This window comes from Takifugu flavidus, chromosome 20, assembly GCF_003711565.1.
Source record: "Takifugu flavidus isolate HTHZ2018 chromosome 20, ASM371156v2, whole genome shotgun sequence".
In the NCBI taxonomy this organism is placed as follows: Eukaryota; Metazoa; Chordata; class Actinopteri; order Tetraodontiformes; family Tetraodontidae; genus Takifugu; species Takifugu flavidus.
Window position 1 is genome coordinate 10,843,622 of NC_079539.1, and position 23,895 is coordinate 10,867,516.

Here is a 23,895-nt window from a genome sequence, read left to right on the forward strand (position 1 = left end):
CAGCTACATTTGCTGTAATGTGTCTATTTTAAAAATGCCTCAACACGATTTATTGCTAAAGTCCCCAACCAGACTAATGTAGAATTAATGTAAATGATGCGACACCTAAGCTACTGGAGGTGTTGAACCTTCACGGTCAGAAAGTTGTATTTAACAAGATAAGTTTCATGAATTATTTTTCTCATTTAAACAGTTCTGAGGTAGCTGGAGGATCCAACATTTGTGTGTAAGGCAGTATGGTGTCGTCAAGGCTGAAGGTTAGGGTTTAGCAGCTCACTTTCTATTTAAGGAGGAACAGAACCGACCTGGAGGAAGTTCTGGCTGGCACTGATGAGGGCAAGCTGAGCGCTCGGACTGTCAGGCTGAGCCTGGCTGCCTCGGACTCCCTGGACCAGCTGAGGGATCTGCTCTGCGACCACCTACACACACAAACACACCATGTCAAGATGGTTGCCATGGTTTCAGTCAAAGGCAGGTTGTGGCCATTCTTACCTTACAGCTCTGGACGAGCTGCTGCTGAGCTGCCTGGTTCTTGTTGGAGGAGGCAGCGTGCTGGGCGGCAGCGATGGTCTGAGTGGCAGCGGCAGCTGCATGTTTGGCTGCATTCTGAAAGAAAAGGTGTACTTAACCAACTTTAGAGACTTGGGAGTCCAAACTGCTCAAGTTTAGGCCCTCTCACTGCGGCCATCTGACTCAGCAAACAAGCACAACAAACCACCTTCTGTGCTTTGTTCCTTATTGTGATACATGATGCCTAAGGACAGATGGTAAAGAGTCTCATGAATCTGATCCATAGTTGTGATAACACATGTAACCTGAATCCCATTTACTTAAAACCAGATTTTGTCTTCCATTCTAAACTTGCTGAGTGAGATCATCATCAGAGGTCCCACAGTAGACCTGCTTCACACGTCTCATGTTTCGTTTTCACACCTCCAGCTTGCTGACCAGACGCTTCTTGATAGCATTCTGGGCGGCAGCATTGGTGGCGATTCGGAGACCCTCAGCCGCCTCCCTGAGCTTCTGCTGTTGCTCCTCACTGTCGGGATTAGCTGCTGCTCCCTGATAGCAGACAGAGGCTGGTCAGCTATATTAAAAATTAACGTGGGCTCATTGTGTGAAGCAAAAGGAACCTTTGCAGCTTCCACCATCTTGGCTGTGGCGTCAGCCAGCAGTTTGGCAGCCGACAAGAGCTTGCGTGAGTTCTCCAGGTCAGACTCTCCCTCCGCATCCATTTTGATGGCGTTGACCAGATCAGAGGTGGCCTGTGCAAGAATACGAGCCTGGCGAACCATCTCACCTGCGACAGGATGTCAGAGCAGTCACACCTTTAGTCAGCACATGTGGAAGAGTAGAACTTTTACAATGACAAACTGAGTCTGACTTGGATGGCTGTGGTGCATTATTGGACGGGCGTACACATCAACTCGAGCTTTGTGATGGTTAGTGAGCTACATCAGGAGGTGCTAAGGCCCGATTGATGGGCACCATCGTACAGATTCTGGTTGCCATCAGTAACTCGTTATTTAACACAGCAGAAGAAAAGGCAACTTTTAACTGCTGCATTGAACCCAATGGAGTGATATATGGCGCCATCGTGTGGCCGCATTCAGTAAGAAGTGTTGCTTATCAGACACATTTATTGGTCTTTAATTATTTTTATATGGGGTTCAGTTTAAGTCCTCCTGCTGCTTCTGGGGCTCGGTTTTATCTTTTAGCCTGTACCCAACACAGGATGTTCCCCCTACCAGCATCTCCCATTGAGCTGAAGATGTTCTCTGTGACATCCAGAATGCGATCTGTGGCCTCCCCGTGGCGTCCAATCGGAGTCGCTCCGCTGGCGTACTGCTTGATGTGCTGGAGCAGGTCGTTGAGGGCGTGAGTCACACCTGTGGCAGCCACACCCACCTGTTTCAGAAGGCCTTCGTCATTGGTGGCCCCCTGTGAGGCCTCCACGCAGCCTTCCACTGACTTGGCCACAAGCTTGCTGGCTTCGATCAGCTGCTCCTGACACACCGGAGAGCTGATGGTTGGAGCCACCACCTGTGCAGGTGAAATCATTCACAGTCAGACACCACGTAGCATGTACAGGGGTGACACCTTCCGTCTGTGGCCAGCAGGCCAACTCACTCGGGTACAGGCCACCAGCTGAGACGTGGACAAGGCGCACTGTGTGGCTGCAGCTATAACGCGGTTCTGCTGAGCTGGATCCTCCGACTTCTGAGCCACGTTTTTAGCTTTGAGCACCAGAGCTGCTGCTGCATTAGCCACAGCTTTAGCCAGGTGCATCAGCATGTCCTGTAGGCAACAAACACTCAGTGAAGCTACCCAGGTAGGGGCGCCGCAGGGCTCTGCTCTCGGCCCTGGGGCGGTTATTGTTGGTCAGTTTCTGTAGTGATGAAGCTGATTCATGAATCTGTCTGCCAGCGACTCGCATGGACACGTCTAAGAGGAATAAAGCTGTGAGGGTAGAAACAGGTAGACTGGTTGCTGTAGCAACTGACCAGTGAGTGATTCTGAGTCTGTTTCTTTTTGCCTCTAAGCTTTTTTGTTTTTCTTTAAATCTTTATCTGTTTTTTACACATTATTATTTGCATGAATTAATTTTGCTGTTATTTCTAAGCAATTTATTCACTATTTGCACAGACTGATTGCTTGAACTGTGTTTCTTTACGTTCATGGCGGCTGGAGTTAAAACCCAAAATTCACCCACCTGGAACTGTGGGTCGGTGTCGGTCTCTCCGATGTGAGACAGCAACTCTCCACTGGCCTGGCCCACGTTTCCTGCAGCCTGAAGCAGGTTCTGTCGAGGCTACCAGACATTAAACAGTTAAATGAAAGATGCTGGAGGCCTCAGAGAACAGGTGTGTGTCCTGAGGGTACCTCTGTGTTTGCCGGTTGGGCAGTCTTCAGCATGTCAGACACAGCACAGGCCAGGTTCTTGGCTGCACCGAGCAGATGCTGCCCATTCCCTCCTTCATCATCCATGAGAGCTGCCAACAGTTTGACACCCTTTGACATCTCAGTCAGGTTGGAGGAGATTGTAGTGATGGCACACCCCACAGCAGTGTAGTCAGTCTCTGCTGGATCACCTGAACGCCACATATCCATCAGTCAGTCCTGCTTCTGCACAGCAGACTCACCACAAACAAAGCTTCAGGTCTGACAGGTTCATGTGTTGCCTCACATCTGGTTAACAACCCTTGAACAGGAAGACGTGGCCTGCTAGCTAAAGAACCTGCTAGCTGTAGTTAAACACAATCAAGGTCCATTAATTCATATTAGAAACAAGCTGGTGTTTTGTTTCTCCACTCCTCTCCATAAACACTGATTCTTACAGACGCTACACCATTAATGATCCTCCTGTCTGCAGCAGGATGGATTCAAAACAAATCAACCAGTCTTTGTTTTAGGACAACGATTCTGCAGCTGGTTTCTGGTCTCTGGTTTCTGGACAAAAGACCTTCAACTCTTCCCATCTGTCCTTCTCCTGACAGCTGTGACCTGAGGATGAGTGTTCCTACCGCCGGTCAGGTTGACCATGGATGCTGTGCCCGCTGTGATGGCGTCCACCTGAGAGTGGATCTCATGTTTGGACTCGTCCATCTTGTTCCTACGCCAGGCTTGAGATGCCTTAAACAAAGAAAAACAGGAGAGATGGTGAAGAAGCCGAGAGGCAACATCTCCATCACATCTGAGACTGGAGCTCACAGCGTCTGTCCCCAGAGGAGGAAGCGTCTCAAAGTCATCCAGGGAGGCCTGGGCAGCCTGCACAGCCTGCATGCTGGAGTTGATGGTTCCTGTCAAAGCCTGCTGGGCTGATGTCTGTGGGAACAAGAATTCATCACTGCTTCATGGTTCTGGTGGGAAAAGAGGCTCCTGCAGGCTCTCCTCTACAATCCAGCACAAATTCACCTTAGCAGAGATGGATTGATATATCGATTGATTATTGATTTGTAAGTGATCAGTTAAATATCAGCCTATCAGAAGAGTTTGGACTCCACCAACACAGTGGACGGAAGGATGATCAGTCCAAGGAGCCAGTGTGGGGTCTACAGAACCTGGGAACTCTGAAGGAACTTTCTATGGTCCTGACTTCCCTGAACATGCATCATAATCAGCTTTCAACATAAAACTGTTGAAGCCCAAATAAAAAGAGAATAAATGGTTCCTATTTCAAGCAACCTGCTGTCCTATCTAACCTTCCTTCTCATCAATTATACAGTTTTAATCTAAATGTATATATTTTAAAGCTCCAACATAGTTTTCTTCTCTCCTTCAGTCCCTCATTTGGTCTCAGGTTAAAGGTTCATTTCCATCAGCTGCTAGGTGAGGAGAAGCTTGGGAGCTGTGTGAGTTACCAGAGGAGGCATGTGTCCTCGGTGCATCTGCCCACTGGTGATGTGCTGCTTGGCCTGAGGCATGGAGCCCATCTGGAAGCTCTCTGGACCTCCAGCTCCTGAACGCATGATGGCCGGCAGGGCCACCGAGCCCGTCTCCACCTTCCCCATCTTGTTATACTGCTGCTGCAGCACCGTAGACCTGAGGGGTAGGAGGACACAGACCAGTGACGCTGCTCAGGAGCACAACAACCACGTCAAGCACATTAGCGTCTTAGCATAGCAGCGTAACTCCAAACCAGCCAGGAGGACTCACAGTGCACACACACTCTCACACACACAAAGACCGGCACGCAGTGCACATTGCACAGACACACTCACTCACAAACACATACATACAAACACAGATATGATCTCTCTCACACACACACACACACAGACTCACTTTTTAGGAGACACAGAATCCTCCAGCATGGTGGACTCCTCATCTCCCTCCAGACCAAAGTGGTCTTTGCTCTTTTTCTGTTGAAAACCATGAAACAGTTACCATGGTAACATTAGTGCGACTGCAGCAGAGATACAAGTGTCAACCTCACAGGCTGTCGTACAAACATGCAAATGGACTTTTCAATCTTTTTCCTTGTACACTGACGGGACGGATGAGTAATTATATTCAATCATCCCTCCTGACACTGAAGAACCCGCTGGTCAGCAGACCAGAGGGTGTTGATGGACCTCCCAGTTTAATCTGGACAATGCCCAGCACGAAAACGCAACTTCCAATGGGGAGTGAGTGAAAACCCCGAGTGCACCATGAGTCCAGAGGGTTGTGCTGAGGATAGAATAGAAGTTCTGTGGGTTCTGGTGGCATCACTCATAAGGTTGCTTGTTGAGGCTCAGCCCCTGAGATGCTGTGAAGCTCCTAGAGACAATTCTGACTGTATCAGATGCTGATAAATAAAGATGATTTGATTTGAATCGAAAGTGGCCCAGCATCTGCTGTAAGTTCTGAAGGTCCAATGGATCCCTCTGGGGCTGAACCACCTCTTTATCCTCCATCATGGCTCAACCCTAATATCTAACCTACAGTAACAGGTTCACGGCTGGGCTTCACTCCCTCATGAACACTAACTCCAGAGAGTCAAGGCGGCTGTAGGATTGATTGTTGTTACCTTTTTGAGGATGATGTCAATGTAACCAGCGATCAGCTGAGCGATCTGCTCTCCCTCTGTGGTCTGAACAGAGTAGTAACCATCCTGGTAATCTCCAAAATCCTGAGGGGAAAATAAGCCTCGTTACCACGCAGACACACACCGTCCAGGGAAGACAGTTCCCAGACACCAGCAGAGGATCATTTGTCCTGGTCTGGTCTAACTGGCTCAGAGCTGAACCAGAGCGGATGGGACAAAACCAGGCCTGAAGAAACCTGCACGGTGATTAAGCTTTAACCTTCTACGTTTACAAAGAGGGTTGTGCTGGTGAGGCGCATCTACTTACACACTTTAAATACTTTGGTTCTACACTCATCTGACTCTGCACCAGTTTCTCTCCACTAAAAACAGCAAAGACCCTGTGAAATGTTCAATGTGAAATTTGAACCCTTTTTTTTATTTCCATGATGCAGCAGAAAGCTGGAGACCAGAGCCAGGATGTGCTAAAGGGGGCCCACACAGGAGCACAAAGACTCCTGGTCCTGGTGGGTCTGAAAGGTGTGAACCTGCATGAACACGGGGGTCAACATGCACACCCTTCTGTGTGAACAGTCATGACAGTCACCTGAAATAGACAGTCAAAGGTTGGGGTCAGGGGTCAGAGGTCATGAGGGGGCTGAGTGATGCTATTTCTTGTGTAGACCCCCCCCCCCCCGTGTATCCATCTACAGGTCTAGCCGCCTTCATAACTGTATGCTGACCTACTGACCTCCGACCCTGCTGACCCACTCTACTCTTATACCAGCAATTTGTTATAATTAATGTATTTCTATGATCCCTGCCTATTCTATCCTCTCCCTGTCCTCCCCCCTTCTCCTCTCTCTCTACCCAGCCCCCCCATCAGCAGGAGGGTCCCCCTACATGAGCCTGGTCCTGCTCAAGGTTTCCTCCTGTCAGGCCCTGGGATTCTGGAAAGCGCCTAGAAACAATTTTGATTGTAACAGATGCTATATAAATAAAGATTGATTGATTGGATGATTGATTGATTGACAGATAAAGGCTTCCTACATGTGACCACATCAGATAGTGAGACTGAAATGAGGCAGCAGCTGGTACATCCACATCCCTGAAGCTCCTTCTACACCATAGCTACCTTCCTAAGAGCACCCTCTTATTGTGTCTGCACATGAAGAACTCACCAGGGTGAAGCTTTTGGGGGACGCAGCCCAGCGTTTGATGTTGGTCAGGTTCCATTCCTGGATCACCTCCTTGGTCTTCTCATCCACCCTCATCACACACTCCTTGGTAATACCGAGCAGACGAGGCACCAGCTTGTTCTTTCCCTTCATTTTCTCCTGTGGGACAATTCAGCAGCTCGTGAACGCCATGAAACTCCTCGTGGTCACCATAAAGGTGTGTTCTGGGCTGTTCCCTATTCTCTCAGCTCACAGCAATAATCAATAAACGAACCTGTGGATGAAACAGTGCAGAAGGTCCAGCAGCAGGAGAGGCTGGTTAGTTGCTATTCTCTAAATGTGTTGATCCAGACATGTTTTGCTGCGACACGTTATTAGTGTTATAACGATGGTGTAATAGCAACTACACTAGAAGCTGTATAATCACCCTGGTTTAAGCTTTCAGAACTAGACGGTGTTCAGTCAGTCACAGAGCTCAAACCTAATGGAATCTAACCATCTGATGATCTCCTCACCTTGACCAGAAAGAAGGAGACTCCGTAGGTCTTCAGGGATCTGGCCAGCTTCACGTAGCTGACTTTGGCCTCAATTTCTGTCATGTTCTGGCAGTTTTTGTGGGCCTGTTAGATGAAAAGAATGAGGAAACCAGTCCCGTGTTACAGGAGTCTGTGTTTTTGATCACATGGAACAGAAGAGGAGCTGATTCCCAACAGGTTGGTTCTTACCTGGAAAATTCTCTTCTCTCCTTTGTGCTTGATGTACTCTTTGGGAAGAAACTCCTTCAAACTGTGATGGAAAAAGTTCAGAGGGGCAGAAAAAAGGGAATGAAAAAAAGAGAGGGCAGCAGATCTGAATTGGGAGGAAAACTCACTCCAAAAATCCAGACTTGTGTTTGGACTCGTTGTGATCGCCAAACTGAATCTGACACTGGTAACCAGCAAACTCGCAGGCTTTGTCAAATGAGACGGGGTGGGATCCGTTCAGGATGTCATCGCGGGCCTGTTCGGGTCACACGGCAGCAGGAGTGCGTTAGGGCAGGAAATGGTGCACCTCTGAATCACTCATGGTTAGATGATCCAGTTAAAAAGGTCACCTGCACGTAGAGCAGGTTGAGCTGGACGGGGTCTCTGGAGTCCACGTTCTGGTCAGAATAAAAGAACTTCCTCCTCAGCAGTAACATCTCTGTCTCCTCTACACCCTGTTCCCTCAGGGTTCTGCCGTGGTCCAACCAGTTCACTGCACAGAACGCTCTCATTTCACAAACACACTCCGATAATCTCAAGGAATTTAAGTGAACCGCTGTGAAGGAAGGTTTCTATGTGAAGCATATGTACCGAGCAGACGCCTCTAACTGTGATGCATCATCTCATGATCGCTGATTAAAGCAACAGCTCATCGTTTCTGACAATAATACTCAAGGAATCGGTGTATGATGCGTACGCTCGTCATCTGTGTGAAGCTTCTGCTTCAGCTTCTCCATCTTCTTGTCATCTCTCAGCAGAGTCTTGTCTTTCCGCAGGGTCCCTGTGGTCTCCTCCTTCTTCTCCTCACCGATGTCTCTCACCAGTGAGTACTCATCATAGTTGGTGATGCCTGAAAGAGCGATGGCTCATTCACACACTGACAGGCAGAAACGGGTCACCTCCTAAACGTGTGTAACAGCTGCTCACCTATCCTGGCACAGATGGTCATCAGCATGTCGCTGACAATCTTTGAGTCGTCCACCATGACGGTTTTCACGGTGCCGTCCAACATGCGGATCTTTAGGGGTCTCTGCTTCTTCTTGTACTCCAGAGTGTCCTGATAAGTATAGAACATGTCAGGAGTAAAGACCTGACCGGCATCTGTAGGCTAAAGAGTCCAAGGAGGCTTGAGCGACAGCAGATCAAGCGACATCAGAACTTTAGTTGAGTTTGACTCGGATTTTAACAGGAAGATTGTTTGGTAACACTGTGGTTCCAACAGCTTTTGTCCACATAAAAGACCTGTAAGGTCATAATCAGAAACCAAACATAGTCAAAACCACATGCCGCTGGTGTGACCTACCCCATTCCTCAACATGTAGTAGTCCAGAGCCTTTCCTGCCTCCAGCCAGATGCCCTTCTTTGGGTCTTCATCGGACAGAAATAGTCCGTAATCATTGGCTACAGAGGAAGAGAAACGGAATGAGTCACTGCTCACAAGCCTCAATTGTTGATCTGCAGCCACGAATATTCTGGATATCATGTTTGTCACTAAGGGAGCTGCACCAACACAACGTGTCTTCACCTGTGACCACAGCCGGATAGAAGAACTGGTGAAGAAACCAGCTCGAGGCTTCAAGATGACAGGCTGGGACAAGCAGAGTGCTTCTGAGGAGGTTTACGTAATGAGACATGACTGTGCACGGACTCCAGCTCAGATTCTGCAGCACCTTCATCCTCAGTGTGTGTGTTTGTGTGTTCTTGTGCTTGCTATGTACCAAGTACCAAAATCCACAGACTACAAGCAAAGTGAGAACATGTTTGTAAAGTAACGGCTGCTGATGGTCAGGCTCATGTATGGGGATTGTATGAGGCGCATTTCCACTGCAAAACCTTCCTCAGAACAGCCATTTGTAGGAGCTTTTAGGGGCTCTAACCGAGCCGCTCACTTGCCAGGATAACTGGCCAGGTGCAAGATGGACACAGAGACCCGGTTCCAGCCAAAGCTTCAAGCACCAGGATGCTCTTCCTCTGTGAACAACAGTGCTACTCAGTGCAGCGTGCAGAGGGTGTGAAAGCTTACAAGCCTCCTGCCCACAAACAAACCAGGCTGCAGAACTCACTCACCACATTGTGGCCTTTTAAAGGAAGAGCGACATGTCTCTGTGGCAACTATGGAGCTAGCAGTTTAGCTAGGTGCTAAAAAAAAACACCGGTTACATGTGAGAAATTGCTCTGCAGGAGACGTTCTACCAAGAATGTTTAGTGAGGTGAGAGAACCTCATAAAAGTCCTTCTCTTCTACAGTTATTAAAAGGGTACACACACACTAGACTCGAGAAAGAATTTATTTATCAAAAAAACCTTTCCTGTGAAAATTCATCTGGTTATTTTTGCTCTGCTCTTTAATTATGCTAGTACTTCTTTCTCTTTTGTTTTCTTATCTATGAAGCTGCTGATATTGATGCTGATGGTCTTTGATAAAAATACCTGTGTAATATTTGGCTCATAGCTTCAAATTGCAGCTGTTCACTATTTACCAGTATTACCCAGGAAGTCCCGCAGTGGAAACATGTCTATTATGTGTGTGAAAGTCCTCCCAAAGATAGAAGTACAAGGCTGTGTGTGTAAACTCACGCTGGCCCAGCTGAGCCTCAGGGACCCTCTCCCTGATGATGCGGCAGGCATCGTAGACCACAGTGGAAGGCTCGAACTGCATGGTTTTCACCACATTGCCCACACCGATCTTCAGCGACAGGGCTACCATGATTGCCGCTTTGCAGCTCCTCCCACCTCACACCTGTTCACAGGTACAGCTTTAGTCAGTCAATGCCATGCACGGTCGCGAGTGAAGCAACGCGGCTCATATTCAGACAGTTTCCCAACAATCTTAACGGATGATTATTAACCAGAGCACAACATGTTGACGCTTGGAAGGGATGCTGATGAAGGTTCTACCTGACGGAAACTTGTGTTGGCCTGGCAGCCCGTTGGACACACCAGGTTTCTTCTTCTGGAAAACAAGCACAGACACAGGTTACCAAGGCAACACATTTAATCTGGTCACATCTTTCAGCCGCTCTCATTGTCCTCTACAGATCTACCACACAGGAGCTGCCTGGACCAAGTCCAGGAGCTCCAGACCGGATTAACCATTCAGTCAAGGTGGAGCACAGTCCTCTTCCACCTGGGTGGGGGGGGGTTAGCAGCATTAGCATGATGCTGTCACAACCTTCCAACACCAAAGAAGGCATTTCTACTAGCATCCTTCCAACAGATCCTCCTTCAGGAGGATCAGACCTCCTTCCGCCTTCATCGGGATTTATTTAGCCTCAGAAAACCAAAAACACACATGCTTTCAGGCCCTGCCAGCAGAACATCCTGTTTATCTGTGGTACACGTCTGACCCTCTATCTCTTGTCCTTCAGGTCGCACCACGTGCTGGAAATAAGGAATATCTCTGTTCAGCAGTTCCTATCTGACTCTGCAGAAACAACGTCCTTGTTGAAGGCAAGAAGATTCAAACTCAAAATAAACTCGGTGGAAGGAGGATGCCCTTCGTGTGAGGCCTGTCAGATCAGTGGGAAGTGATTTCCTGTGTCCAACAATGAGTGAGACACACCGTCAATCACTGGTTTTAGTGGGAGCATTTCAAACTGCTGCACTGGGGCCACAGCAGGCTGCTTGCAGCCAAATTGGGCTGAATATGAGCGTGGCTCTGGTGCAACAGTCCTCAAGTCAAGAAGGAGTGAGAAAGATCTCTTTCTCTGTGAGAACCCCCTCCCAAACAAAGGGGAAGTTCTGCTTTCACAGCAAAACGCAAAAATAACTCTTATTTCTTAACTTCCTTGCTTGTATTAAGTTCAAACTTAGCACTTAGTGACCAAGCAGCTTATGAACCGTCACCAGACCCCTCCTGGAGAAGATGACTCCCCTCATCCATGCCAACGTCTTCATCAGCAGCAGCAGAAAAAGCCCACTGGCAACATTCCCAGCACCCACAGGAGTTTTATGGTGGCAACTGGTCTCAAACCAGTGACAAATAGCACAAGTTGGTGACAGAAGCGCGACTGTTGAAACAGAACCAAGTTGAGAGGCCGATCTGAGGCCAGCTGATCCTCTGGGAGCAGAGGAATGCAGAAATACAGAGGGAAGATGATATCAACAGACGGAAGTGCAGTAACAAGCAGACTGACATTTCCTGTGTGCGTTTGTTCCTAGATAAGGGTCATGACAGTTCCCTACAGAACCTGTAACACAACCTTCTCTTTAGCTTGACTTTATTCTGCGGAACCAAACTCACACAGGTCAAAACAAATCTGATTGACACATTTGAAATGTTGCTTCCTAGCAACAACACTCGTAACTGTGGTCTTTAAGTCCACATTAGTGGGAATCACTTGGTTAATAATGAGTAATTAAGCATTTGCAACAGCCCTGGAATGCTGACACGGTCATCAAATATGACTGATACAGGACGCTGTTGTTACCCACCGTCGCTGTGGATGACACACTGACCCACTGTTACACAGTTCTGTGGCCCCTGAACTTGCCTTCAGTCTCATCGCTTCAGCAAGCAGCTTTGTGTCAGCGACTGTCTTCATGCTGTTGCATCCCTATGACTGAGAAACAACCAAACATAGGAGAGCGCCACTATTATTTAATGGGTCTTGTGCCTGTTGAGATGAAAGGATTGTAGACTTCTACTTCTACAATCGGCCTGGTTCTGGCGATGCTTTTCTGGGACATGAACAGGTAGAAAGGTTGTGAACCACTGCCTGAGAGCACACACTGGGCCCAGGCCCAGTGACAAAAATAAAAGTGAAGTATTTAGTTGTGATGGTGAGTTTACAGCCCTGAATGGTTACACTTACAGAAAACATTTACGGCAGCTGAGCAGGGGAGGAAGTGATCCACAGGTTCAGCCCTGGAGCACACAGACAGGCAGAGAGAGAGAGAGAGAGACATGCAGAGAGACAGACAGGCAGGCAGGCAGGCGGGTGGGCAGACAGACAGAGAAACAACCAGACAGGCACAGAGATAGAGAGACAGGGAGAGGGAGACAGGCAGAGAGAGACACAGAAAGAGAGACAAGAAGAGAAAACAGGAAGAGAGAGGGGTAGAAACAGGCAGAGAGACAGGAAGAGGGTGAAAGACATGCAGAGAGAAGTAGACAGTCTGATTTCCCACGATGTGCCCGTCCTCAGTAACACTACAGGAAGGGTCTCAGTGTTGTGTAACTCAGAGACATCAGGACAGCCTGTTAAAGACAACATGTGTGGTGTCACCGTGACGCCGCCTGTTGTGTTGACCAAATATGGCTGAGTGTTGAGACGTGTAGTGAGACGTGTGCAGCTCGCTGGAATGAAGGAAGCCTCCAGAGCTGCTGTCACAACATCAGGCTGCAGCTCGTCCACACGTCCTCAACAAGGTCTAGAAACTGAGCTGAGACAGGGACAGCGCAGGCAGGAGGTGCTCATATACCAGCCCAACCATTGCTGCCACAGGCCTCTCCCAGTGGTTACTGGGCAGAGCAGGAATGCGCCGTGAACGGGCTCCAAACCCATCACATCAGCCAAAGCCAGCACTTTCTGGGGCGTCCAGCTTGTCCACCCCAGAGGTCACTGGATCAGTACAGGATGGACAGGGCACTGGCCCAGCTTTTGGACTGTGGGACGCTGTTACAACAACATTGCAGCTCCTCCTGGACCCCAGACATTGTCGTCAGGTGCCACTAGTTGTGGTGAATAATCTGGGGGTGCACCAGTGGTTCCAGTGCCACACTCACACCTTCTTCACAGCTAGTAAAAGGTCCTCTTTAAATCTGGTTGTCCTCCGTAACACTCCAGGAACTGTCCCAGTAATGTCACCTCAGAGTCTAACTGGGACTTCACTGGTTCTGGCTGTGACCAACAACCCCCCCACCCCATGAGTAACAGAGGACGTGTTCGTGTCTACCTGTGATAAAGGTGACACACTGAGGCTCCAGACCCACCCCAGACCGCACAAAACCAGGCCCGACCGAGTTGAGGCGGTTGTAAAAAAAGTTCCCTGAGCTGCAGCCACATGTTCGGGCCCCGGGGAGCCGCCGCCGCCGCCCGGGGCTCCAGCAGCAGCAGGCCGGGACCCGCGCTGCTACATCAGCACTAACCCGAGGCAAGAATTTCTTTGAAAGGCGGAACTTTGACAGAAGCCAAGAATCTCCCCCCCAACAAACATCACTTCTCCAAAGTTGCACACGGGCAAGAAGCGGCTGTTGGGCCGGAACACGGAGCGACCCGAGCCCGCTGGCGAGTCCGGTCCAACACATTATTGTCCTTCATTTGTGAGTAAATGTCCACCTAAAGGCCCGTCGCTGCCCGCTTTACCAACTCTCCTACTTCCACATCGAACTTCTGCTGACGTCAAGGACGCTCGATAAGAAATCTGAAGAACTTTTCAGAACTTCGGAACATGGTGTCTCACCTGAGGGGGTCGAAGTTCTGCGCTCGGCCGTCACTGTCCACAAAAAGACACGATTCCTGCTGCGATTTCAGCTGCTCCCCGTTTTAACTTAATAAGACGGGGATTAGCTAGATGGCGACTTTTTCCTCGGTCCTCCTCCCTGTCCGCTCGCTGAGCTGCTGACTCCACCCAGCAGAGGGGCGGTGTTGCTCTGGGTGTGTTGGCTGCTGCCGCCGTTAGCTAACCCCCCCACCCCCACCCCCAGAGCCCGTGGGCGGCTGTTGTCGGCAGAGACGCCCGGTGTCCCCTACTACAGGACCGCCACATCTGTTAGCAGCCGGAAGCTTCATGTTAGCCACAGTCGGGACGGAACTAACGGGCTCATTTTAAGTTCTAACGGACTTACATCAAGTTCTAAATCCGTTAGATTCAAACATCAAGTTCTTACGGACCGTAGATATTGATTTCGTCTTTCGTTTATTGTCAAATGTAGCGTTTTTGAAGCTGCTTTACTCACAATTCTGAGGTCTTTTTGATTATTCTGCCCCATCATCTCTGTCCCCTCATATTTATCTCATCATTTCCGTCTTCTCATTTGTGTCCCATCATTTCCGTCTTCTCATTTGTGTCCCATCATCTTTCCTCGCATTCCTGTCCTCTGCTCTCTGTCCCCACCTCCCCATCCTCTCATGCCGCTGTGCTTCGTCACCATGGACACAGCTACCCGCTCCCTGACAGATTTAGCCCCGTCAGCACCACCAATCTGCACTTGTTACTACATAAACTGGTTCTTTCAGGGGAAAAGGGGCTTTTATAGCTGGAAACCTCCCATTTCCAGATTGAATGAAGCAGCACTTCTTTAAACAGTTCCCGGTAATGCAAAAAAAAAATGTCCTGGTTGAATTATCCTGAAACTATCACACATAATATAAATATTCTATTGTTGGAAATATGTTCACGTCAGTAGCGTTTCTTAAGTTCTGGCTGATGTGAGTTTCAGTCGGTCACAGATCACCATTACGTTAATATTAACTTCACCTCTGGAGTAAATCCCCACAAACTTGGTGAGCGAGAGCAGGAATGAGCTGTTTGTGCTAAAGGAGGATGATACACAGACAGTAAATGACCTTCCAGCCTGTAAACAGGCCCACCGCGACTGGGCTGATCCCAGTTGGAGGGAGAGGCAGCAGAAACAGAGTCCAACAGAAGAGTTTAATCAGCTGGAAATGGACAGTTATTTATAATAATAACTATTTTACAGAGACCAACTTGTCTTCTCTCTCTTTAAACATCATACTTGAGTTGACTTGATTCCTGCTTTTGTGAACAGACAGATCCTAAACATCCCTCCAGCAGGTGATCCTGGTCCTGACATGAGCAGTATTTTACTACAGGAAAAAGCTGTGAAACATTCAGACGCTCTTGTGAACGTTGTCCTCACTGTAGAGAGTCTGTCCGTTTCACCACGTTAAGACTGAACATGTTGACAGCAGCTGTGCTGGACTTCAGCGCTCCCACGGGTGAAACTGGAATCTAGCTTCGTATGGACGCTCCATATGCTTTGATCATACAGGACATCCATCCATCCATCGAGACCAGCAGGTCATAGAGACCATCCAACATGGCCAATGCTGCTGCTGCTGGAGGAAGAACAACAATCCCAGACTGAGGCTACCTTCACACAGGCCGTCTGACTATAGAACATACGTACGGCTACAATCTTCCACTTTAATTTGTGTAACAAATGTAACAAACATGTACTTTACATGAATCCTGACAGCTCTTCAATTCATAAAAAAAACTGTCAAAACAAACCGTTTCAGAAGTTCATGGAACATGACAGAGGTGTTAGAGGAAGTCTAACCTGATTGGTCAGTGTGGTAGTGACCCTGAGGTGACCTCAGGAAGGACATGTGAATGAGGACACAGCTGAGCCAAAGGTCAGAGCCCAAATTAAAATGATTGTCAGGTATAAATCATTCACATAGTTGCTGTCCTGCGCTCAGAGTGGGTGGAATGGGCCCATTAGGACAGCACTGGTCCTGCTCTGTGGACGAATGTTGGTCAGAGGAGGCTCCGATCACACGTCTTCAGAGCATCTCGAGACAAACAGTGGGGTTGACGCTTGAGTTCCAGCCATGCTGCAGCAGAAGTGTCAGGACCAGTGGGAGGTTAAGTCCTCTTCCTGGGGTGATCTGCCACAACATCTGTCACACGCATGTCAGAGCAAACATGAGTACCTCTAATGGATCAAATTAATACGTTTTTGTCCAAAATTAAGAGCTGTGGACATCAGGGACCTGATGGGGAGGGAGTCTGTCAGCGCTCTGACATCAGGGAGCGCTAAAAGAGTTCTGCTAACGTCATAACCTGCACTGTTCTAACAGCTGCGCCCTCTCAGAGGTCACGGCAGGACAATCATTTACTGATGGCAGCTTCAGGACTAATGGCTGCTGCTACTGCCGGTATCCGAGGCATCTTCTTAACTGGGCTGGGAATATGCTGAGGAGACAAGAGGACACATCCATCAGTTCCAGTTCAATGTCAAACAGGGTAAATCTTCAGCTTCTTCGGGTTTGGCATGTAGCAGGGTCCAGTTGTGAAATCATGAAATATCTGTGTTTGTACTTTTGCTTGCATCATGCTACAAACCAGAATCATGCTATAACCAAACACCAGTGTCACAGGCTGCTCACACACATCTGGGAAGGCCTACAGGTGTCCCATACCTCTGCAGCACTGCTGCTGTGAACACACTCTGGGTCTGATGGGAGGTCCAGGGGTCGTCGGGCGTATTCCCTGCGGAATTTGTCATCCACTCTGGTCAGGTACCACGTTCCTGGGAACAGATCGTCTGCAGAGCCTCGCGGGACATAGTTAGCTATACAGACGTGGACAGACGTGACAACAGAGGAGAAACGGTGAGTTGAACAACCATTATTACTCATTATCCTAGACGTGATAACAGAGCTGTCTGCTAGCCTATAAAAGTTAGAATCATCCTCTAAAGTCAGCAAGAACAGAAGAATAAACCCTGCATTTGATCTCGCCAGTGATTATTCACATGCATGTGTGAGCGTAACTTCAACTTGTAAGAAGAGCTGACAGGTTCAGAGATCTGCTGATGTTGAAAGAGGGTTCCCAGTCATCCCAGTGCAACAGAAACATCATGTTCCTGTTGAGACAGCCTTACCCAGGTGATGCGTCTCCTCCCTCAGCTTCATGTTCTCAGAGAAGACCGCAGGCGACACCTTCTTCCTGGAGTCCAGACGAACCTTCAGGTCACTGAGGCTGGACACCAGTTTGTCCAGAACAGAACCTGCACACAACGTTGCTCAGTTCTGGGGAACAGCGGCTCTGACCGTACAGTAAGGTGTCATGGTGGTGAGAGCACTAACCAGGCGTGTGGTCCTGTGTGACTCTGACAGAATACAGCGTGGCAGCAAAGCCTGAACCGTACGAGAACACTCCGATCCTCTGGCCAGCCAACTGTGAGGGCGTCTGTCTGCAACACACAAAACATCCTGTTTACTGATGCAGCTCAGCACCAGTTCACCCATTCACTCCAGTCCGTCACAGAAGACTCACAGCAGAAGCCAGCTCAGAGTTCAACTCTGCAGCTTTTACAACAAGGGACTGATCTTCTCATATTTTCAGCACAGATGCATTGAAAAACAGGTCAACATGTGTCCAAGTCCTTGGAATATCATCTGATAATCTACTTGTTCTTCTGGAACGTGTTCTCTGGTGCTGGTGAACAAGGGGAGGACCTACTGTGCAATTAATGAAGCCAGGCAGCCATAGACAGACGGCGTGTACATGTTTCCATTCTGGTTGGAAATCAGCAGCGAGCTCTTGGTCTTCTTCTCAAACAGATCCGAGCTGGCTTTCATGAAGGCCTTCTCCACATCCCGGTCAAAGTACGTCTCCTCTGGCTGCACATCCCTGCAACAGTCGCAGGAAACCATCACGACCGATGGACACGGCCCCAGCTGCCATAAAGGTCAGTCTTTTACTATGAAGATAAATGTTGTGAAGCACTTCCTACTGCAACTAGCTAAAGATCTTTTACGCTCCCAAATGTGAAACTGCTGCGTGATGATTCGTGACTGGGACGACAGAGCGACTCAACTATTTCTGCCTACCTGAAGGCATCCAGGCCTGAAAAGAGTCCTGTCTCTGTGTTGGGGTTGGGATGGCTCAGGAAGTCATTGAGCATCAGTCTGGCCAGGGACTTCTGCACCAGCTTACAGTACGGAGAGTGAAAGACCAAAAAGCCAAAGTCCTCCAGGCTGAAGCGTTTCTCTGATCCATCTGTCAACCAGAATGAAAACTCCTTTTATCTGTGCTCACGATCTCCAAACAAGCAGGAAATGACCTCTTTAAACCCTCTGTTCACAGCACATGGGGTTCCGCCAGCACCACACACTCTGCACCACTTACAAAGAGGCATTTCTCTGCAGAAGCTAAACGAAATACACCAGTAAAATAGGATTCAGGCACCAGAAACAGTTTCAAACGGACCTCTTTGCCACTGTGCTTGAACCTTATTGCGGTACACAGAGTAGCAGCGGTCCAGAGCACTCAGGTAGCACTCGATGGACAACTTGCCGTCCACTACAGGATACTCTGACATCAGATCCGGTTTGTAGAAGTCGTATGCGTGCTTCATATGGGTCGCTCGCAGACCTGCAGCACATCCAAAACAAGTGATTAGCTTAAGTGTTTTTAATGCAGAACCCGAGAAGCAGCTTTAATTGTGATGTGCAAACTTTATTAGACCTCTACCCCTTTGGAGCCCCTTTCTCTGAATATCTCACTATTTTATCCCCCAAAACTGGCACAGAAACTGACTTTCAGATGCAGTTCTTCATAAAACACTATCATATTTATGGATAATGGACTAAATATTTTAGGGGATTTGATTGTCTTGATAGAACCAAGCATTAGTCAGCAGTTTTTATCATTTCTGATGTTTATGACTGAATATCATGAAACAGCTGAAGAACGGAGCCACCTTGGATCAAGGTATTAAACAATGGTGTGATGGACGATGACACCATTTTCAGTCAAATTCCACCATCTAGTTTACTGACCTCGTTCAAAGACCAGAGGAGCATTAGGCCCGACCAGCATGGCCACAGCACCAGCACCTCCTGTAGGCCGAGCACTTCCTGTCGCATAGACAGCAATGTCTCCTGCTACTACCAAAGCATAGCGGCCTGCAGACAGGAAACAGGAAACGAAGAAAAGAGGTGACTTCAAATGCACACATGTAAATGAAGTACAGTACAACATCAACTCACCATCCCAGGAACTGGATTCCACCCAGTTTACAGCATTGAACAGAGCTGCCGTTCCCCCATAGCAAGCGTTTGTTGTGTCAACTCCCTCCACATCTGTATTTCCAGAGTCTTCAAACAGCTGCATGATGACAGTCTTCACTGACTTAGACTTATCAATAATGGTCTCTGTGCCAACCTCCAAGCGACCCACACTATCATAAGAGAGACCATTCCTCTCCATCAGTCTGTGCACCACCGTCAGACACAAGGAATTGATGTCCTCACAGTCTGAGCAGAAGCCCATGCGAGCCTGGCCCAGGCCGACCGTGTATTTACCAGCCAACACGCCATCAAACTGCTCCAGTTCAGCTTGATCTACATACTGGGATGGGAAGTATAGCTCCATGGCAATGATGCCAACATCTTTGGGCCATGGGCCCATGTAGCTGTTGGAAGCTGATCCTGGCATCCTAAAACCAGTAAAAACATTAGTTTCACTATGAAACACATCAAACACAAGATTGTTAACTAAAATCCAATATGTACAGGTTCCTTCATAAGTTAATAAACATTCGGAGAGGGTTGAGAGGACTTTGTGCACTTTAACACTAATTTAATCAATATTCACAATATAGAATAACAGGATATGGAAATATAGTCACATTTTAACAACAAACCTTTTACCTATTCATTACAGTAGTAGAATACAAGTTCTGTTCAACTATCACTGGCCCTCACTGTGAAATTAAAATATTCAAATGATTTCAGGATTAATCAATATGTGTCAATGTTTTCCTTAGCTAAACATGTTACATGTGCTCAGAAACGTCAGTAAACACATAAATGCACCAATGGCAACACTCACACCAGCTTCTTTGAGACTGTCACGTTAACTCTCTTATAACTGAGTGTTATAACTGAGTGTTATAACTGAGTGTTGTAACTGTTAAAACTAAGTATTCCAACTAAGTGTTATAACTGAGTGTTATAACTAAGTGTAAAAACCGAGTGTTATAACTAAGTGTAAAAACTGAGTGTTATAGCTGAGTGTTATAACTATGTCTACAGACCGGAGGCTGTGTACTGTAGACGGAGTACAGCAGAACTGGGTGAAAGGGCAGACCGGGCTTTAACCTTAAGTGGTTTATGTCCGGTAACACCCAGGCTCATTTCACTCTCCCTTGTTAACAGATAACGTGAATCCTATAATAACACCTTTAAACAAAATTCACGCGTAACAAATTGGTACATATTCCAAAAAACGCCGGTGTCAAAGACATCACGGTACCCGGAGCATTATAAGCGACGGACCAACATCCTTTGGTGCCAGTGACAGAATATCATGAAATCCTGACCGTGTCCAGTCCAGCAGTCAACCCTCCTACGCCCGCTGCTCTTAGCTAACTTTGTCCCAGGGTAACGCTGTTGTGACAGAGACCACTGAGTCACGATCTTTTTGACTGAATCGCGTCTCTGACATGTCGGTCCCGTTTCCGCCAGGATCGCCAGTATGGACCGACGACCGTCTCGGAGCCTCTCACCTGTGTGCGGGCTGTCACGGTGACCACACTCCGGCGCTTCTGAGTAAAGTCGCTGTTTAGCGCAGATTACCGTAAAGTATTTATGTGGCTACGCTGGACGTGGTCCACAGCGCCCGTTAGGCCGACCAATCCCAGGCTGCACGGCGCGTATCGGCCCTACCGAGTCTTGCGTCTCTCTGGCCAATGAGAGAGCCGGAGTCACAACCACGCGCTACAGCTGCGGCGATGGTCCAATGGCGTCACCTGAACGATGTCTGGTGAGAGAGAAGCGTCCAATCAGAATTCAGATGTCAGTCCTGACGCGGGTGACACCGCAGTGAACACGGCGCAGCCTCGCCGCGAAGCTGATCACGTGTTCGTTTCACGGTTCACGGTTTGTTTCTGCGCGCAGGTAAAAACACTAAAAAACAACGAAAAAGTTTGCAACGCCATAAAAACGTAGTTAGCCCTCCTGTTATCCTTAGGGACATTTTGCCCCCATTCATTGTTTATCCTTTTTTATCCATTGTTTATCTAATTCAGTAGTTTTTATTTTTGCTGTGTAGTTTGGGACTTTTCCTAATTTGATGGGGATTAAGCATAAAATCATCGTGATTGATGTTTTTAACGTGCCAAACACGTTTTACATTGGTGTTCCTCTGAGGTCACTCTGACCCCAAGATGTTTCACCTGTGTAAGACCTGTTTGTCTGTCCGTCTGCCTTCCTTTCCTCGTTCCTTCCTTCCTTGCTTCATTCATTCCATCCTTCCTTCCTTCCCACCTTCCTTCTTCCTTCCTTCCTTCCCTCCTTCCTTCTTTCCCTCCTCTCCTCCTCCCTTCCTTCATTCCTCCCATCTTTCCTTCCTTTCTTCTGTCCTTCCTTCTTTCTTTCCTTCCTTCCTTCCCTCCTTCCTTCCTCCCTTCCCTCCTTCCTTCCTTCCCACCTTCCTTCCTTCCTTCCTTCCCACCTTCCTTCTTTCTTTCCTTCCCTCCTCTCCTCCTCCCTTCCTTCATTCTTCCCATCTTTCCTTCCTTTCTTCTGTCCTTCCTTCTTTCTTTCCTTCCTTCCTTCCCTCCTTCCCCCCCCCTCCTCCCTTCCCACCTTCCTTCCTTCCTTCCTCCCTTCCCTCCTTCCTTCCTTCCTTCCTCCCTCCTTCCTTCCTTCCCACCTTCCTTCTTCCTTCCTTCTCTCCTTCCTTCTTTCTTTCCTTCCTTCTCTCCTTCCTTCTTCCTTCCTTCCTTCCCACCTTCCTTCTTTCTTTCCTTCCTTTCTTCTGTCCTTCCTTCCTTCTTTCTTTCCTTCCTTCCTTCCCACCTTCCTTCCTTCCTCCCTTCCTTCCTTCCTTCCTTCCTTCCTTCCTTCCTTCCTTCCCATGGGAACATTGATACTTCTTGTAGTGGTGACAAACCCACTGAAGACACAATACGGTCCCTTCCCCACCTAAAAAGCAGGGCAGACTCAGTGTTACTAATAGTACCAAACTGGTTCCAGGCCCCACCATTGTCACCATTACAGCTCTTCATAACACCATCAATTTTAAATATTGTACTGGGGCTGAGAAACCTGGAGGGGAGGCGTTGGAAGGACTTGGACGTGGTTGACTTGGAAGCCTACGGTGACTTGTGTGAAGCAACAGTTACAGATTTCTAAGAAACGCTGACTATAACTGAAAGTCTGATCTTAAGTTGGCGCCACAAGAAAGATCATATCATCTCCAAAGGGTTCATATGCTTGAAATCATTCATGTCAAGATTTGTATGAAATTGTTTCCAGATAAAGCCTAATGGTGGCGCTAGAGGACAGGCACTCACAATGTTCACATTATCAATATGAATTTATATATCTTCAACAAATAAACAGAAGTCCTGACACAAAAACATTGGTCAACAACTTCCTGTCAACCATTTTCTGGAGGCCAATATGGGGTTAAACTGACTCAGAGGTAACGGTGTTAGTAATATTTGAGGATAAGAGGAGGATTGAGCAAGACCTGAAAGACATTCAGTTTCAGTGTTTCTGTCTGGTATTTCATTATAAATGAAAGGGACGGGGACTCGCCAGTTCATCCAGGGCCCTCAGCAGTGTTGTGAAGGTGTCCTGGTACTGAGATACCAACCAGAAACTCCACTTTCTCATTTCTCATCTAGATGAAATACAGCCCAGCAGGACAAAAGCCTTTCAGAGGTGGACAACTCCCTTCTGAGCATGTTCTGGAGTCACTCATGTCTTTCTGAGTTTGTCCTGAGGTCTCTCATGTCTTTCTGAGTTTGTCCTGAGGTCTCTCATGTCTTCCTGAGTTTGTCCTGAGGTCTCTCATGTCTTTCTGAGTTTGTCCTGAGGTCTCTCATGTCTTCCTGAGTTTGTCCTGAGGTCTCTCATGTCTTTCTGAGTTAGTCCTGGAGTCTCTAATGCAGGGGTCACCAACCTTTTTGAAACCAAGAGCTACGTCATGGGTACCGAGTCGTGTGAAGGGCTACCGCTTGACACACTCCTCTAAAATAACAAATTGTGTGTGTGTGTGTGTGTATCAATAACTTAGAGTGGGTAACAGAAAAGATCAATATTCAACACTTTATTATTATTAATCTCAGCAATTGTTCAGATGATCACTTCTACATTTGATCAGAAAAAAATGTTGAGTTTTCACCAGACCCTTTCAACCATAAGAAACTAAACCATTTTAACAATTCATAAACTATGTTGAACCAAGTTATGCAACATTTAAAAAAAATTAACTTTCATATTGAATAAATCTTAACTGAACAAATCTACTGCAATTCTACTCAAAATCTGTTACATTTTTAAACACACTTTTTAGCTCATGGGCCTTCTCTGATTGTAGAATGCTTCCCGGTGGGTAGTTAGCATTAGCATTGTAGCATTGTAGCTTTCATGGCGCGTAGTGAAGCGTCGCTCCACATTGTGCTGCTTCGCCGTCATCACAGTCGCCCCACAAATGCAACATACACACCTTCCTTTCACAGTAGTAAAAAATTACTCTTCCTCCCATTCACTTTGAAAATGATAAATTTACTGTCTTCTTTTTGCCATGTTTTTGGGGTAGAAAATTGCACTCCACCCACCATCTTCACTGCCCGCTAGTTTATTCTCCACAAGCGCAAAGGTTCTTTCATGCGCACAATACTGACCTTTGAACTAGGTCAGAGTTCACCTTCACTTTATTTGTACTTTTATTTATTTTTAAGACATTGTCATTTAAAAATTTATGTAAATGCAGGTGTGATTTTAAAAAAAAAATCTTAGACGCACCTCACT

At 47.6% G+C, this 23,895-nt stretch overlaps 2 protein-coding genes across 2 annotated transcripts in view; both read right to left on the bottom strand.

Annotated features, from left to right (window-relative positions):
* The window catches only part of tln1 (talin 1), a 30,102-nt gene extending 16,044 nt beyond the window's left edge, over nt 1-14,058 (bottom strand). The window contains 24 exon segments of the mRNA XM_057017908.1: nt 306-419; nt 493-606; nt 934-1,062; nt 1,134-1,300; nt 1,749-2,043; nt 2,131-2,298; nt 2,714-2,812; nt 2,884-3,092; nt 3,525-3,633; nt 3,712-3,825; nt 4,362-4,542; nt 4,786-4,862; nt 5,513-5,614; nt 6,691-6,846; nt 7,203-7,307; nt 7,413-7,473; nt 7,559-7,686; nt 7,781-7,923; nt 8,128-8,280; nt 8,358-8,487; nt 8,734-8,831; nt 10,007-10,169; nt 10,328-10,382; nt 13,835-14,058. Coding sequence (XP_056873888.1) covers nt 306-419; nt 493-606; nt 934-1,062; nt 1,134-1,300; nt 1,749-2,043; nt 2,131-2,298; nt 2,714-2,812; nt 2,884-3,092; nt 3,525-3,633; nt 3,712-3,825; nt 4,362-4,542; nt 4,786-4,862; nt 5,513-5,614; nt 6,691-6,846; nt 7,203-7,307; nt 7,413-7,473; nt 7,559-7,686; nt 7,781-7,923; nt 8,128-8,280; nt 8,358-8,487; nt 8,734-8,831; nt 10,007-10,136 — 2,982 coding nt within the window. The 5' untranslated portion in view covers nt 10,137-10,169; nt 10,328-10,382; nt 13,835-14,058.
* Nucleotides 14,059-15,011: 953 nt separating this feature from the next.
* Nucleotides 15,012-20,801, bottom strand: hmgcs1 (3-hydroxy-3-methylglutaryl-CoA synthase 1 (soluble)). Its single transcript, XM_057017909.1, has 10 exons — nt 20,640-20,801; nt 19,120-19,568; nt 18,910-19,035; nt 18,338-18,502; nt 17,959-18,127; nt 17,588-17,758; nt 17,212-17,318; nt 17,007-17,132; nt 16,543-16,694; nt 15,012-16,315 (listed from the first exon to the last, which is right to left on the bottom strand). Exons 2-10 carry the CDS (start codon nt 19,565-19,567, stop codon nt 16,232-16,234), a joined length of 1,548 nt encoding a protein of 515 aa, XP_056873889.1. The 5' UTR covers nt 19,568; nt 20,640-20,801; the 3' UTR covers nt 15,012-16,231.
* Between the last annotated feature and the right edge of the window lie 3,094 nt (nt 20,802-23,895).

Excerpts from the sequence above, each read along its gene's own strand:
- hmgcs1 (XM_057017909.1), bottom strand. The coding sequence starts at position 19,567 with ATGCCAGGATCAGCTTCCAACAGCTACATGGGCCCATGGCCCAAAGAT. Across the intron at positions 17,319-17,587 it reads CTGGCTTCATTAATTGCACA|ACAGACGCCCTCACAGTTGG; the intron begins GTAGGTCCTCCC and ends TGTGTGTTGCAG. Across the intron at positions 16,316-16,542 it reads ACAGCAGCAGTGCTGCAGAG|CATATTCCCAGCCCAGTTAA; the intron begins GTATGGGACACC and ends TTGTCTCCTCAG.